The sequence below is a fragment of the Eulemur rufifrons genome, chromosome 15, assembly GCF_041146395.1.
Source record: "Eulemur rufifrons isolate Redbay chromosome 15, OSU_ERuf_1, whole genome shotgun sequence".
NCBI classification, from domain to species: domain Eukaryota; kingdom Metazoa; phylum Chordata; class Mammalia; order Primates; family Lemuridae; genus Eulemur; species Eulemur rufifrons.
The window spans coordinates 107,199,224-107,216,557 of NC_090997.1; the positions used below are offsets into that span (position 1 = coordinate 107,199,224).

Consider the following 17,334-nt stretch of genomic DNA (forward strand, 5'->3'; position numbering starts at 1 on the left):
GTCCCACACCGAGCGCCCCAAGATCTACCCACACCGTGCGTCCCACTCCGTGCGCCCCACACCATGAGCCCCACTCCGGGTGCCCCACACCACGCGCAGTCCGGCCGCACAGACGAAACCGCTTCCCCGTCCCAGCACCCCGGTGGGCTCAGGGTACCCGCCCACACCCGTGCAGCCGGGGGCACTGGGCAAACGGGACAGCAATTCCTCAGGGATAGGCAGGTAGGACGGCTCCCACGGACCGTCCAATCATGACCAAGTCCCGACAACACGCGTGGAGCCGTTTTTGTTCAATTCTAGGGAAACCGGAGCAGCTTTCGGATAACTTTAGCTCGCTGACGTGGGTCTCCGGGTCACAGCCAGGCGACACCCAGGCGGGGCGCGGGAACCCGCGGCATCCTCCGCCGACTCCCGCCCAGGGCGCAGCGGCCCGGCCTCCTGCGCGCACCGGGCGCGGGCATTTACCTCTAGCCGGCTCAAGCTGGAGCTCTTGGAGCGCGACTTCTTGCGCAGGTACACGGAGAAGAACCTGCGCACGGCGAACTTCTTCATGCTCAAGTCCATCGCCCCGCGCCCAGCCCGGAGCAGCCGCAGGCCCGGGGCACGCGCATCCCCGGCGCATCCCAGGCGCGGGCTCAGGGCCGCGGGCGGGCGCGTGCGGTCGGAGAGCCCGGCGCGGCGGCCATGGGCGCGGGGCACGGGCTGCGGGCACAAAGGGCAGGCCGCGCGGGCCACGGCGCCGGGGCCCCAGGCGCTCACTCCGCCTCCGCCTCCGCCTCCCAGCTGCGAGCACCGGCCCCGGCAGCCACGCCACGCCACGCCCCCAGCACGCCCCCACCACTACCTCCAATCAGCGCGCGCCTTACTGCCCCGCCCACCGCCGCTGTCGCCAATCACCGCCCGTTGCTCCACCGCCCCAGGCACTAGCTCCTCCCCCTCCTCATCCTCCTCCTTCCCTGTGAGTACCAGCTCTGAGCAGCCCCACCCTGCCCGGCCTCTGCCGCCAATCAGCGCTCGTAGGTCCGCCTACTCCCACCCACCACAACCTTTGCCAATCAGCGCCCTCCGCCCCACCCACTAGCGCCCCGCCTCCGCCACTACCTCCAATCAGCACCCGCCGCCCTGCTGCCCTCGGTGCTCACCCCTCCTCCTGCTTCCACTCCTTCCTGCGAGTTCCCACTCCGTGCGACCCCGCCCCCGGACCCGCCCCTCACCGTCTCAACCACCAATCAGCGCCCGCGACCGTCGCATGCCTAATGAGCCCGGCCCTGACCTCTCCCACCCGGCCTGAGAGCGGAGGATCCGAGCCGCGCCTGCGGCCGGGTCCTGTCCTGCGCCTTTGGCTCAGCTGGGCATCCTTCCAGCCGGGCAGCCATCGCTATCTTTCCCTAAAACGTCCGTATTCAGACTTGGGCATCATGCTTTCTCTGCCGAGAGAACAAAACCTTCTTTGTTAACGAGCAAACACTCGTAGAAAAGTGAGCTGACATCAGAGCGGCACAGCGCGCTCTCTCGGCTGGCCCCTCGGAGCCACTCCGCCCCGCGGTCGGTCGGCGCACTGGGCAGCCTCCCTTCCCTGCGCTGGGAGGACACAGACCCACATCCGCTGCCCCTGCCCTTGGCCCCGTGGAGAAGGCCACCTGCACAGGTGACTGCCTTACGGGGCCTGCGCAGCGGATGTCCAGCCCAGGGCGCCCTGGGTTTCAGGTCAGGGCTCTTGGGCCAGCCGCTGGCCTGGGGCTGCACGGGATTTGCCACAAAAAGAAACATTTTTTTTCTAGAAATGGTCATCAGAGGGCTGTAGGCAGCCCCAGACCTGTGAGCTCGTGACTGTAGCGTGCTCCTGTTTTCCTCTTGTGCAACATCCACGTGTTGAGTTTACGTTTAAAAACAGGAAAAAAAAAAAAAAAACAAGTTCATTGACATAGTACCATAACTACCTGAGAAAACCAAAAACATTTATGCCATGTTGACCAGTATGGCTCTTTGGCAGTGCAAATTGCATAAATCCACGTCCTTTTATTCCCTTGAGGGATTCAAATGTTGCATTAACACTTGTGACAGGCTGTTTTTGCTAAACTGGGTAGAGAGGTCAGGATGTCCACAAATAAGAATTTGTAAGTTCCTGCTGTGTCCAGGTGGAGGTGAGGTCAGACGTGCTCTCTGGATCCCTGACCAGCGGTTTAATGATCCTGCTCTGTAGTGGGAAGAGGCGGAGTTTAGCATCAGAGTCTTGTGTGGCCTCTTTCTTGCTTGGTGAACTTGGGCACACTCACGTTGTGTTCCCACTGCTCGTCTCCAAGATGAAACTATGAAGAAAACCTGCCTCACCTCCCTCTCTAGGTTACTGTGAAGCTCATGCAAGATCTGCTTTGTGAATTTAAAAATGCAATTGATTTTCATGTCGCATATTAAAGGATCTATAATGAACATTTTTGAAATGTTTGAACATTTGAAATGAAAAACAACAGAAGTTCAGAAACCCACAAGGAAACCAAACACCACTTTTTGCTGCTTCTCAAGATGTGTGGGATGAATGCCCCGTGAAAACCGGTTCCTGGCTCCTCTTGCAGGCTGTGCTGGGAGGGCCATTGCCTATCCTCTCAGAACCAGCTTTTTATTGCCCTGTGTGCCTGCTGCGACCACCAGGCCTCCTGGCTCTCAGCAAACACAGTCTGGGCCATGCCACGTTGCCGCTTTGGCATGGGAAGCAGCAGGCAGACCTCACGCCAGTCGCGGGCCCTGGGGATGAGGGAGGGGCAGACAGGAGCACAGTGTGCCAACTGTACCAACTCATGGGCATCCTGTTCAGGACGCAAACCTGAGGCAGGCCTAAGTCAACACTTGTGTTTTACCAACAAGACTATTCTGACCTGGTCGGACAGAATTGGAAAGGAATGTCTCATGGGACATTCATGATTCCCCCTAATTTGAGTGCAACAAACTTGGAAATCTCAAAGGCAAAAAAGAAAAAAGAAAAGAGAAAAGAAAAGCTTTCACATTTCAATTGTGGAACTCACTGCTAGAACAAGTCTGGTTGCCTTTGTTTTGTCTGGTAAAATACGGGTATACCAAAATCCCCAGCAATGATTTAACACTACTTCTTGTGCTTATATAATGAAATCCTCCAGACCACCAAATCTGGGGTCAGTGTCAAGGCCCCACTTTAACCTGGGTCCAAATGACCCTTACCAAATGCCAGAAAAGAAAAGGTGGACTTAATAAAGACTCATGCCCAGGTGATGGAATGGGAGAGGGTTGCAGAGAAGATAAAGAGGTTGGTAGATGTCTGAGTATCTCAAGTTTTTCTCTGACTTAAGCACAGTAAATTTGGAACAGGATTCCATGGCTACTGCTGCTTCCAAGGGAGTACCAGATGCCAGCATGTGCTCAGTGCAGCTCAGCTAGTGATACCGAACACCTACCAGCACCTGGCACTCTGGTTGGCTTTAGGGATACAAAACGGTTACATCTCAGGAAGTTCACAGTCCCATGGAAGGGAAGGGAAGTAAACAGATCTGTTGCCGTTTTTAGTGTAATGTGAACGAAATGTGTAGGACAATGCTACGTGAACAGAGATAAATGAGAAGTCTCTAATGAGAGAAGTCAAGAAGGAGGTGGCCTTAGGTCTGGACCCCAGGGGAATAGGAGACCAGGAGATGAGTTTCCCGGGCAGACAAAAGCAGGGAGGCGGTGACGAAGGCGTCCATCCCCACCCTAGACGTGTGCGGCTTGTGGGCAGGGTCGGTGTGCTCTCTGCATGTTGGAAAGATGCCATGTCCTCAAGGCACATGGCAGAAGTGGCCCAGGAGTGAGATCCAAGAGCTCCTACTTAGTCCACTACCTGGTCCTGTCCAAACAGTCCTGCGTGTGACCGAAATTTTTAAGCTTCTGAAACTCTCATTTATTCTCATATTTCCAGTAAAATGCTAAACTACACTTCAGCTAACATTTATATATCTTACAAATACACACAAAAAAATTCTGTCTTCATTGGGACTAAAACCCTGTATGTTGCTGGGCCAGAAGTGGCTGAATTTACCACCAGGGTCACCTGGTGCAAAACCCCACCAGGGCCACCTGGCGCTGACCCTCTGGAAAAGCAAAACTCAGGCTCTTCCACAGGGCCAGCATTCGAGGGCTCTGCTGACCCCAGCCGGTGCAAGGAGGCAGCCTCCCTAGGGGCGGTGAGCACATGGAAGGCTGTGGCAGGAGGGTGCTGTGAGCACCGCCTGGCGCATCCAGCAGAGGTGTCTGGAGTCTGTCTGCCACTCACCCGTGCCCACCCCAAGACAAGCCACCATCCCCGCCCGGACCAGAGCGTCACCCGCCAATGTTCCGGCTCACGGCTGTTCCACACAGAGCAGCCAGTGTGGCCTCCGTCAAATCCAAGTGGCTGGCTGGGGGCAGTGGGCACCCGGGAGGGAGCAGGAGGACCAGGGCTTCTCCCGCCCATGCAGGCTCCAGCCTGAAGAGCACTCAACCCAGGCGCAGGGAGAGAGTCTGAACCGGTGGATCCTGGGCATTGAAAATTCCAATCAAGCATTTCAAACTTCGGGTAAATCTGTTGTCCAAGAGTGGGAGGAAGAGCTGTGGAAAGCGACAGGGTCCTCACACAGAGAAGGGACATTTGGCAAACACTGGAATGTGTTTTGACCCGACTGCAAGCCAGAGTTGTTCACACCTGAAACACCTGGATGTGGTGATGATGAGGAGGAGGAGGGTGTCTGGGTTTGCACATGAGACCCCATGTTCACAGCCAGGACGCCCTGGGGACAGAGCCCACCCACCCAAAGTGGGGAGTCAGGGGGCTCTGCGCTTGGCCTGTGGGTGGGCTAAACACCCGCCCCCATGGGCAAGGAATCGTGTTGAACATTGGTGCCAAACTGAGGGATGGGGGGTAAGAAACATCCCCCGAGAATGTACGGCACGGCCGGCCCTGCCCCAGGTCCAAGGCCTCGGTTCACTCCTCGTGCGGCGGCGCAACAGCAAAGCTCAAGCTGAGAATGTGCAGTGGTCTTGAGCTGCTGGTACCCCAGGTGCCTGGTGGAAACTGTTACCAATGCCTCAGAGGAACCTGAATTACACCCAGGATTCAAAGAATTCCCGCAGACACGGTTCCCGGAGCATGAGCTCCAGCACCAAACAGAGTCCACAAGGACACTGAGGCGTCAGCAGCAAAGCCAGCAAGGCCACTGCCCACGAATCAGACGTGTGAAGACTTCAGCTGCTAGAGTTACCAGCTATAGAATATAAAATAGTCAAATCTAATAAGTTTAAGGAAATAAAAGCAAGGAATGAAAATATGAATAAAGACCAAGAGTCTATGAAAGTGACCAAGCAGATATAAAAATTAACAAAATGCTTCTGGAAATGAGATGTAGTACTTGACACAAATTAGATACAGTGAACGTCAGTGTACCATTTGTTAAAGAACGGATTAGAGATCGCTGAAGAGAGTGGAAAGACGGATCTGAAAACGCACGGCAGTAAGCAGTGTTGCAGGATGGAGTGCACCTCGGAAGGCAAAATATCTGAATTAAACTTCCACCTGCTGTTCAGATCACGTGACCCCGTCTTCGCTGAAATTCTCCCAGTCTCCACGACAGTGATTCTCAACAGGGGTGATTCTTCCCCAACTGGACATTTGGCAGCCTCTGGAGATATTTTGGTTGTCACACGAGGTGGGGGCTACCAGCATCTAGTGGTGGCGACCAGGGGTGTTGATGGACATCCTGCCATGAGCGGGAAGGCCCCGTAACAAAGATCCTGTTGAAAGTGTCAGTCTCTGTACCTGCTGCTCACTGTACCTGTGAACCTAAAACTGCTCTTAAAAAATAAAGTCTATTTTTAAAAAATATTGATAGTGCTGAGGTTGAAAAACCCCACTTTATAGGATGAAGAGGGAGGAGGAGGAGAAACCTTTGTATTTTTCTCATGAGGTTTTTACCTACAAAAATGGCAACTTCATGAGCTCCCAGCACTACACAGAGTCCACAAGGACACTGAGGTGTCAGCAGTTAAGCCAACATGTGGACGTACTTTGTCAATTGTAAAGTGTACAACAAAGTTGTCATTTGTAAAAATACTAGATTTCCTACAGAAAATTAATGGAATGACTGGGAAGAGTGTAGACTCTCAAATTCTAGAATTTTTAGCTGAAAGTTCCCTTTATGAACTTGTTCTCAGGCAAAGCTCCACCATTTGTCCCGCTGCCCCAAACAGAACAGAAGGTGCGGACCGGCGTCAGCTCTGTCACTTCCTCATGCCCCCATCTCTAGTCGCTGAGATCTGTCACTCACGCGTCCTAGATGTTTCCCACATCTCCCCTTCTTTCCACCCTGCCATCAGCAGCACAGCTTGGGACTCCATCAGTTCTTGCCAGAATCTAGCCATAACCGGCTAAAGGCTACCCCATAACCTCCTGGATTCCTGCAACCAGACTGAACTTTCTAGAAGTGAATCTGACAGTCACCCCAGTGCACCCAGAGTCCTCATGTCTTCCAGATTAAAAACTCCAGAAGCTCCACTCTGGTCTCGATCACACACCCTCTACTTCCCCATCTGCCTCTCCTCCTCCCCACCAGGGCATGACCTCTGTCCCTGCCAGGCTGAGGCTGACATACCCCTGGGAAGATGAACCGTCACGTCCCGCGAGGCCACAGCAGGGACGTCCTTGCTGCCTGTCCCACCTCCGCCTACTAGACACACCTCATTCCCACAGTCGTCTAGACTCAGTGTGGCTCCCAGGAGGGCAGCCCAAGATCCCCGTCCCACCGGCTGTGTCGGGGTCTCTCCTGCGTCCCCATCTTGCTCCCTGTACTGTATTGCAACTTCACTGGGCTGCTTCTCCCACCAACGCCGAAATCCCTCGGGAAAGCGAGTCTATGGCATTCCTCACAAATGATTGAACAAAGATGACTATGGTCATTTTCAGAGACGTGCCGTTTACGAAGGGCTGTGGTCCACGATATTATTTCATCTCTGACACATTCGCGTGCTAGATGGACACAGGGCACCCCCACCCCATGCAGGGGGAGGCTGAGGCCCAGGAAAGTCAAGAGACTCAGTCAGCGAGGAGTGAGGGGGTTTCCAGCCTACACACGAGTTACAGAGGAGCTTTAAAAGGAAGGGAGTTAGCAGGAAATAGGAAACAAGTTAAAACTATAGCAGGAAGGATTTCTGTAACATACAAAGGGGAAAAAAACCCTCCATAATAGAAAAGTCCCTCAAGACCTGGAATGAGTACAAAGGAGAACATAAAGTCCTTGCTAGAATTTTTTTTAGCTAGAAGTTGTCATTGTCTGAAAAATGCCTCCTCGACATCTATGAGGCACTTTTCACAGACGTGTGAAAACCCCGTCAATCCATACATACGTGCGTGCACAGTACCTACAGTGTTCCGGGCTCTACATACTCGTACCAGGGACGAGCACGAGTCGGACACACGACAGCGACACTCGGGGAAACTGACAACAGCAGGAGCCAATGCTCTGTCGTGTGCAGTGCCCTGTGACGCCGTCTTCCTCGTCCTCCCTTCGTCAAAGGGCCACAGGGCAGGCCGAGGTGTGGGTCACCGTCTGGGCAACACGCTGGATCACGTGTGCACAGAGAGCCTTTCTGGGACACGTAAGCACGTGGATAAAATGAGGGGGGAATCCTCTCTTATTAAAGCAGGGCTGGTCCAATCGTAAGTAAGGGAAAAGTTCAGGCAGAACGATGAGGACAAGCAGATGTTCCCTGAAGGTCAGCAATGCCACCGGCAGCATCTGTCCTGCAGTCTGCCAGTCCCCGCCACCGAGACCAGAGGCCTTACCAGGCCACACCCCTGTGGAGTCTGGAGAAAATGCCAGGGGCCCAAGCAGGGCGGAGGCGCTCGGAGTCAGGCCACAGAGCAGACTTGGTGCGTGAGCTTGGGGCGTCCCGCTCTGAGGAAGACCTGCCTGTTCAGGGAGTACTGGAAAGAGCAAGGGAAAATTCTCCTGTCAGACGATTTCGGCAGAAATACTCATGCCAATTTGAGGCCAGAACTCGTGCTACTAGTGTGGCCTGAAAAACTGCAATCCAAATATTTAGTTTTTAAAGGTTCCAGATTGGTGGCACCTCGAGGACCAGGCAGAAGCAAACGTAAGTGCTCTCCGGAAGAGCACACTTAAAGCACATCTCAAAGCTTAAACACGGAGAAAATGCTAGCGTCACGAGCCCACAATCATACATTGCTAAATACCTGAGGAAATGAGCTGTGAGCGAGGGTCACTGCCGAGAGCGAAGTGTTTGTATAAATAATAATATAAAATATATATTTTTAAAAATGTTTAAAAAACAGCTAAGGGAATTGAAAGCATTACAGGGAAACCAAAAATTATAAAATGGTCAAGCAGATTTGTAAAGATAAGTAAAACTGTAAAATTGAAACTATAATAATTTAAAGCAAAGACTTGATGGAGAGATTAGATAACAGTTTAGGCAAAGTCCAAAAAAGAGTAAAGGAATAGTTAGATCTGATGATAATTGGGAGAAAGACAAAAGGATGGGAAATACAAAAAGGAGGGTAAGAGACAAGGAGACAAATCCAGCCTGCCTCCCAGTCTGAGAATAAGAGAGAAAGAAAGAGAGGTAGGAGAGCACTATTCAAAGAGGTGAGGCAATAGTTGGGAATTTTTCAGAATTAATAAAATATACTAACATCCATATTTATAAAGGCCCCCAAATCCCAAGGAGGATTAAATGAAAAAAAGTCCATACCTAAATATATCATATTAAATTTGCAGAATACCAAAAACAGAAAAAATACCTCCAGAGCAATCAGAAGAAAAGACAAATTTTCTACAAATGAATGTTAATTGGTGTCAGCTACCATCTCAACAGCAATCCTGGAAGCCAAGAGTGAGCGGAATAATATATGCAACATGCTAAGAGAAAACACTGCAACCGTGAATTCTCCACCTTGCAAAAAAGTCATCTTTCATGAACAAGGGCAGAGCAAAGACGTTTCCGGATAAACAGCCTGAGCAAGCTCACTGCCAGAGAGACCGCAAGCTAAACACAGTCGCAGGCTGCACAGACAGACATGGTCTGTGTGTTGCATAACTCGTGGACCTAAATCAAGTTAGAATTGAAGTCTTGATTTAAAAAAACTGCATACACAGAAAGAGGAAGGAAAACCTTCTAATGGCTTTGTATTTTTCTGGAGATAAAGATGCTGACTAATTTTAGATTAAGTCAAATACATGCTAAAACTTCTACAGCAACCAATAAAGACATAAGAAATCCCATGTGCAAAGGAAATCAATGAACATGGTAATCGTGCCACTTTCTGTTCCTTGAGCGAAAAAAGCCCTTGTCTCAGACCCTGGAGACTTATCCTTCTTCAGTATCCACAAAACAGGACAGGCTAATTGTTAGTTTATAATAAGACAAAATCAAATCCTAGACTTTACACAAACTAAAAGGGTAGAAATAAATCAAAATGTATGAAAAAATTACAATTAATGTTAATGAGCTAAACTGTTTATTTAAAAGAGAAAGAGTGCCAAACTGGTTTAAAGTAAATTTAGTTATAGAGACATTTAAAATAAGAGACATGGAAAGTTTAAAATAAAAGAATGGAAAAAGATATACCATGCAAATAGTAATGAAAAGAGAGCTGATGAAATAATGTTAATGTCATACAAATTACCAAAAAAGCACTCATAGACATAAAAAAAAAAATCACTACATATTGAAGAAAGTTTCAATTCACCAGGAAGATATGATAATTTTAAACTTGCATGCACCAAATAATATAGCTTCAAAATATATGAATCAAAAAATGACACAACCAAAGGAAGAAATTGACAAATCTGTTATCATTTGGAGAAATTTTCCCCTCAATGAATGTCTTGGGCCATTGTATATCTTGTTACCCCCACCTGGACCATGTAGTGCCCCCACTTTTGTTCACTAAGATTAGCATCAAATCCTCCTCCAGCTGAGACCTCCAATATCAATCCCTCAGGGATGCTTTCCGGGAGCCCCCAGAGTCAGGTACCCGGTGGATGCTCTCAGGGTAATAGGAATTACTTAGATGGGAATACTGAGCTACCTGGCTGTATGTGTGTGTGATCACCTGGTCAATAGTGTTACTTGACTGTAGGCTCGCTGAGGGCAGGAATTTTGTCTCTTTTGGAAACCACTGCAAACACTGCCTGTTACTGATGCCTGGTCCCCTCCAAGCGAATATTTGCTGAATGGATCAATGAACGAAAGCAGTTAGTGCACTGGCAGCCAGACAGCCACCACTGCTTGTTCGAAGGGATGTCCTTTGCGATGCAGGACAGGATGGGAGAGCAGAATGAGAGTTAACTTGTGACAGTTAACTCCTCCTCCCTCTTCTCCTCTCCCTCCTTTTCCTCTTTTTAAACCAGTAATTAGCACATCACCTTGGACAACTGAGGCAATAAATCAGTGACCCTAAATCCTATTTTTAGGTTTGCTAAGGACATAGGACAGGTACTATTTTCAGAAAGGAATCCTTTAGCAGGGAACAGCTGTTCTATTCACAATGGTGCAGCCTGAAGCCCAGCCTTGGGTGGAGCCCACATTCCAGTCACGTGTATCCCACCACTGTGCTGGCCCCAGCATGTGACGTCACCTCTTCCAGTTATTCTTGTGACCACACTTCCTTCCGGGAACAACTGGCCGAGATTCTGGTGACTTTTCAGGAAGTTTAGACTCTAATCCTATCACCATTTTCTGGGAGCAGCTGCTTTAGCTAAACCTCCCAGTCTTCTCGGGGAAGGATTAGACTAAAAGTGCAAATGTGTTTTAGCTTGGAAATATTTTAAATAAAGGCCTAAAAACATAAAAAATCAAACAGAAATTAAAGCCTGAGAATTTGTCATTTCCATGTAGTACTAACATAACTAGTGTCGTAGCTTAATTGTATCCGTCCCCTCTGCAAAAAGAACTTGAAGTCCTAACCCTCAGTACCTGTGAACATGACCTTATTTGGAAACAAGATCTTTGCAGATAAAATCAAGTTAAGATAAGGTCATGATTGGATTGGGGTGGGCTCTACATCCAGTGTGACTGGTGTCCTTGTAAGGAAACACACACACGGAGGAAAGCCATGCCGGAAGGAAACAGAGATTGGAGCACCGTGTGTCCCAGCCAACGATCGCCCAGGACTGCAGCAACCCCGGACGGTGGAGAGACCCCCCCCCAGAGCCTTCAGGGGGCGCAAGACCCTGCCCACACCTGATTTCAAACTTACGGTCTCCAGAACTGCGGGAGAATAAGTCCCTGTGGTTTTGAGCTGCCCGGTTTGTGGTATTGCATTCTGGCTGCCCTTGGAAACTAACTCATGCATCCGCTGAAGCTACTGAACTTTGCATTTGATAGAGACTTTAAATGTAAGAAGACACGTAATAGCATCAACAGGCATTTACCTTTCAATATGAAAAATGACAACTGGTGACCAGGCTGCCAATAAGTTTGATAAATTATGGAGTTAGAATTAGAGCCACAACGTTAGCTGCTGAATAACCACTCTTGCGGGGAAAGCGTTTACATAACAGGGTACTGAGAAGGGGTCTAGGTTTAGTGCCCATTCGGCTGCTGTCTAGACGCTTCCCCCCAGCTGTTGTGCACCTGTTCCTCCTTCCAGTAACGGACTGGCCGCCACCGCTCCTTTCCTTTCTCTGCTACCTGTGCTCACGGCCCAGCCTCGGCTCAGACAGCACTTCTGGGAGGTCCCCGGCTGGGTCACAAGTCCTCCCACAGCTACCCGCCACCCTCACGGAACCCGCCCCTCGCTTCTCTGGCTCTACCAGGGAGGGGACTACATGAAGCCTGGGACCCAACCGTCACGTTCCACACACGCAGAGTGCTTGGCACATAATTAACTTGTGGCTCTCAATAAATAAATACATGAATTAAACACCAACCTTAACTCTGCCATGGTTTTGCAAACTTAAATTATAGCGCACATATGTCAATATTTCAACCTTACCAGGTATGAGTTTCCCTCCCAGGGGACATTGTCTCCCAGGGCCATCTCTGGAGACATTTTTGATTTTCAGAATAGGGACCACTACTGGCATGTAGTGGGAAGGGCCCAGGGGTGCTGCTCACCACCCTACAATAGGTAGGACAAGCCCCCCAGCAAGAAATTATAGACCCAAACATCAGGGGTGCCTGCTGGAGGGACCCTCACCTGAGGAGCTGTGATCTCTGCACTAAGGAAATAGTTTGTAGAAGCTGCAATGAGTTTAGTAAGCCGTATCTTATTAATCACCAGCGCTCTTGCCAGGGGCTAGCAAGAATAAATACTTGAATGTCTGTTAACATTCAAGTTAACATGTTAACATATTTGTAACATTAAATATTAACTTAATGCATTTATAAAAGCAGAATTTCACACAGTGATTTATCAAGAGGAGATATATCTGTGTTATTTCAAAATTTTAAGTACTTCAGCTTGATCCCAAAGCGTGCTTTAAATGTCAGGCCACTAAACGAGGTCTGTGCACAAACACTGCGGAGCCCCCGTCACGCAGGGAGGCCTGTGCCTCGTCACCCTCAGCGCAGCTCCTGTGCAGAGAGCTGTCCTCGGTCCACCACGGAGTCAATTTAACATGGTTGGTAGCAGCTGCAGGCCGGGCAGCGAACCTGTGTGACCTCCCCGGCTGTCCCGCAGAGACCCAGCTCTGCCACTCGGCTGCTGAGACGGGGAAGCTGAGTGCCGCGGCCTGGGGGCCATCAGTCCAAGACCCAGACAGTCCAAGAGGCCCAGAAAGAAGGAGGGAAAAGGAAACAACGGCAGGGCTGCCACCAAATGAGGAAACGAAACTGTGGGACTGACGGTCCATGGCGTGGGTCTTTAGATGTTGGGCCTTCGGCTTCGTTCACGACGCTGTGTCTGTGCCAAGGCTCCCTGCCCAGGTGCCGCCAGCACCCCCACCGGTGTCGGGGACCCTCTGTGCTTCCCCAGGCGCTTGTCCCCGAGAAGTGACCCCGTAAGCCTCCTCCAGCTCTCGTGGTCCTCACTCCTTCGGAATCTCCTTTCAGACTCTCAAATGTAGGCGTTTCCCCCATCCTAACCTCAGGCCCTGTTCCCTCTCCAGCTAGTTTTCCTGTTTCTCAGGACATTTGGGGTTGGGCACCTGTGCCGCCGTCCCTGTGCCCTCTAACCCCCACTGCCCCTCACTCCCAGTCCCCCAGGGCCCCCCTCCCTCCAGACCTCTCCTGTGGGCTCCAGGACCACGTGTCCTGTGGCCACAACACAGCCTCCAGGGACACCCCCAGCACCACCAGGGAAATGTCGCTCAGCCCACAAATATTTGAGTGCTTATTACGTGCCAGCAATTGTTCCAAGTAATGCAAAACCCCCAATTCACCATCTTTTTGCCCTGGTGTATTCCACGTCTCAGCAAATGACACTGATGCCACCATGATCTCACTTCTTGGAATTGTCCTGACTTCTCCCCTGTCACCAGCTCCAACAGCCTTCACCTGGTCTTTGCCTGCCGCCCTCGCAGCTGCCCATGGCCCTGTGCTCCCCTCCATCCCCCCACCCCTCCCCGCCCTCCCTGGCTCAGGACAAGAGCCCCCAGCCTCGGCTGCTGCTCTCCTGGCCGGCCAGTGCATCCCCCGCTGGGCTGCAGCCTCCAGGCCGACTCCTCTCTGCCCATCCACACCGCTGTTCGGATGGGTCTTAGAAATTCAAGACTGGTAAGCCCCTCCCTAGTCTGCCACTCCATCGGTTTCCTGCCATTCGAAGGGTAAAGTGCGAGTCCCTTAGACGACTGCACAAGGTCCCAGGTACCTCTCGGCCTCTTTCCACACTCCTCCCTCACAGGAGCCCTTGACTACGGCTCTCAGTTCAAACTGTCCAAACGTAGCGTATTTTAAAAATGCCACCTCCATTTAACCGATTCTTCCCATCCCCTGAAACTTTGCTTGAGAGCAAGTTTCTCCAGGAGGCTTTCCTACGCAGACGCACGCACACACGCACCCAGGCTGGGTGACACATCACTAACAGGTCACCCCCTCCACTGCTCGGTCCTTCGATGCTCAGGGCCACCCACGCTAACTCAGGAAGTTCTAGCTGCCATTTGATGTGCACCAGCATCCGTCCCTGTGCCCAGGGCTTGCTTGTCTTCCACTCCAGACCCTGCCCTCCCCAGCCAGCCCCACAGGCAGCTTTTCCACACCGCCCGCACGTTCCAGTGCCTGGGCCCACCCCCCCTTCCCCACACGGCCTGTGGACATCTCTCCATTCAGCTTCCAAGTCCAAACTCAGATGGGACCATTTATTCATGGGTTTTCTGATTTCCCAATAGGATAAAACTTCTTCTATAAAACTCTATCACTTTGTAACCACTGTGTTGACTGTAATATTTTAACTTGAATTCTCACTAGAACTTGCTTCTGCGTTATCCTCCCTGTCAAATCTTGTGCTACCTGGGGGTGGGGACTGTCCCTCACTCATCTGTGCAGCCTCTGCTTCTGGGACAAGGTCTTCACGTGGTGGGTTCAGGAACGGATTATGGAATAGGATTAGATTGCAGGCCTTACGCAGGGCCGAGGAAAACAGGATGTGAGGTGCTCCTTGTCCCACATCAGGCAAGCGAGCGTGTGTGCATAAAAGCTGAGACCACGGTCAGGGCCGCACCAGCATCACTGCGCTGTCAGGACAACAGGGCTGGTGCTGAGCCTGTCTTTCTATCAACTGGCACAAGGAGAAGGCTGCCAGCGCAGACCTGGGACTGCACGTCAACCGTCACCTTCACAGGTCGTAGGGCAGCCAGTCTTCGAATTAGTCTCACTGAAAACTAATCTTTGCTACCCTTAAAAGAACATAGGCCTCAGGCTAAAATGTCAGATAGGGCAACTGGTAGGCTCTCATTCCTTAAAAACCTGGCCCGAGCACCACGCTCACTTGTTTTGTTTGGAATTACAAAAAAATGCACAACGAACCCTGATCACGAGGTGCTGAGCAAGTCCCTTTCCGCCCCTGTGGGAATGAGACAAGGCTTCCCCCGGGGTTTCTATTTTGGGGTCTCCCGCAGGAAATCTTTCATCACCACATTCTTATTCTTAGATGTTGAAACAATACCAGCATTCAGTCTGCTCCAGGAACTGGGATATCAAGAAAAGGGGAATTCTCTGACCATCTGGGGCCTCATGCAAGGGGGTGGGCAGAGGGGTCCATTGTCATCATCCTCTACCCACTACCGTCACTGTAGGGTCAAGGAATGGTGATTCCTTCTCAGGCCTGTGTCCTGCATTCAGTACAGCTCATCACAGACACGAATCCAGGGGATTCGGTATTCCTGCGATGCTGTGTGTAAAGGCGGATCGAGTCGGGCTGTCCACGTACGCGGGTTCTACGCGTTCAGGAAAGCACACACTGTTGGCTTCAAACTCACCCAATTCATTCTCTCCCTCTCTCTCTCCCCCCACCGCCTGTTCCAGCTGACATTCTAAGTACTTGTGACTTCGGGAGCCATCTGCCGAGCAGGTTCCCCGAGGACCATGGAGACGCAGGACTCGGTCTGCACCCGGGTGGGCTGGGGGGATTTGGGGGGCGGTGCACAGAGCCCGTGCGGCTCAAGGGGCTTTGCGTTCAGTACTTGAACAAGACATGTTGTCTTCAGCACCTGAAATTAGGACCATGGAAAGCTCTGTGCAAAGGTCCCCTGACTGCAGGGACAGGCCCCATGATCGGACCGTGTTAGGTATGTCACCGGCTCCTGACTGCAGCCGGGGAGGCTGAGGCCGAGGACCAGAAAACGCCAGCACTTTTCTCAGACCCCTCAGCGACGTGAGGATCACAATTTAGGTAAGAACCCAGATCTCTCAGCCTAAAGTTGGTGTTCTGTCTACCTTATCTCATAGTTAGATCTTAATATACGGATACATATATACTTTTTGGTGAAAAACAGAACATATCCTCTACTTCTAGAAGTTCCATCTGCAACCATTTGTACAATTCAGCAAGTACAGAAAAGTGTTGTACCATGTGGGCAGCGATTCAAGGATTTTTTTTTTTTTTTACCAAATTATGCAATTATCTCAATGCACTGCATTATGTAAGTGTATCTGAAAAAGAGGTTATTACAAGCAATAAAATCAGAGATTTGTAGTTGTTTGCTTTTTATGTACTTCTAAACTTGGCAATGGATTTGCGATACCCACTAGGCTATTTTCCTGCTTAGCTTAATGTTTTATCAGAAGTAAAATCTTCACAGAAAGAGAAGGGAAACCAAGGCTCTCTTGGTTGAAGGCTCTTACCATGGACAAAAATTTCCTTGAAGAACTTTAGCTGTCACCCAGAGATGTTGGTGACATCATTTGGCAGTGATTAAATGTGCCACATGTAGCTAATCAGAATCCATAGAGGTGGCAGCAGTCCTTACACAACACTCTTCAATCTTCCATTTTGACCGCTGGTCATTGACGACAATGGCATGTTCATAATGACGTACAGCTCGCGGGCACATACGCAACACGCCGTTAGCGACTATTCAGTTTAATGCCTCACAGGGGCTTTCCCCTGAGCCCGTTTGGAAAGCAGTATCAGACCCGAGGAAGGAAGGTGCACATGCATCGTGCCACCTGACCGCCGGCCACGCGGAGTTAGAACGCGAGGGCAGAAGCAGCAACTCCCCAAAGCGTGTTCTGAGTACAGCCATGTGTCCACTAGACCTTCACAGATTTCTGCTATTAAGCTCTCAACCCCATCGAGTGGGAAGAGAAGAATGTTAAAATACAGACTATGAGAACATTGTTCTTTGAACATCTTCACCACGTGCAAAGTAAACATCAGACGATGGAGCTGTGGACCGTCTCAGGGAAAGGAAACACCTTCAGATTACACGTGGCAGAAGCCATTTTCTGTGTCTGTCCTCTCATCTCTCTTGCTATTGCGTCCTTTTGAAACATCTTACCAGGAACTTGTTTCCATATGCATTTAACAGTCCAATTTTCTTCTCCACTTCAAAAATTGTATTCAGAACTTAAATTAACTGTCCTTGGGAAGTTTGCACCAACGAATATTACCCAAAGGATGGCTGAAATGCATAATCTTCTGCATAAATCAATGTGTTTTCTTTACATATTTCCCGGGAGGGGTTTGATCGTTTTCACACTATTCTCTGGAGGAGCTTAGCAAGAGCCCCCTGCAGGTCACCTGCCGTGTGCTGAACCACGACTGCACACCTTTTCTTGACTTCAGTTATTTCCTGTTTTTTCTCATAATGATCTTTATGTCATTGAAAACCAACCTGCACATTTGTCAGAGAGTGGATAGCCAGCTGCTACACTGACAGCTTGTTGCTAAAACCCTAT

At 50.5% G+C, this 17,334-nt stretch overlaps 1 protein-coding gene across 4 annotated transcripts in view; it reads right to left on the reverse strand.

Moving 5' to 3' along the window:
- RPS6KA2 (ribosomal protein S6 kinase A2) overlaps nt 1-17,334 on the reverse strand; it is a 291,657-nt gene that overhangs the window by 137,878 nt on the left and 136,445 nt on the right. For 3 of the 4 annotated variants that reach the window (XM_069487778.1, XM_069487780.1, XM_069487781.1), the window contains exon 1: nt 466-713. The exons of the other annotated variant lie outside the window; for it this stretch is intronic. In XM_069487778.1, coding sequence (XP_069343879.1) covers nt 466-564 — 99 coding nt within the window. In that variant the 5' untranslated portion in view covers nt 565-713. Of the gene's footprint in view, nt 1-465; nt 714-17,334 lie in introns of those variants that run through there. 4 annotated transcript variants of the gene reach the window in all.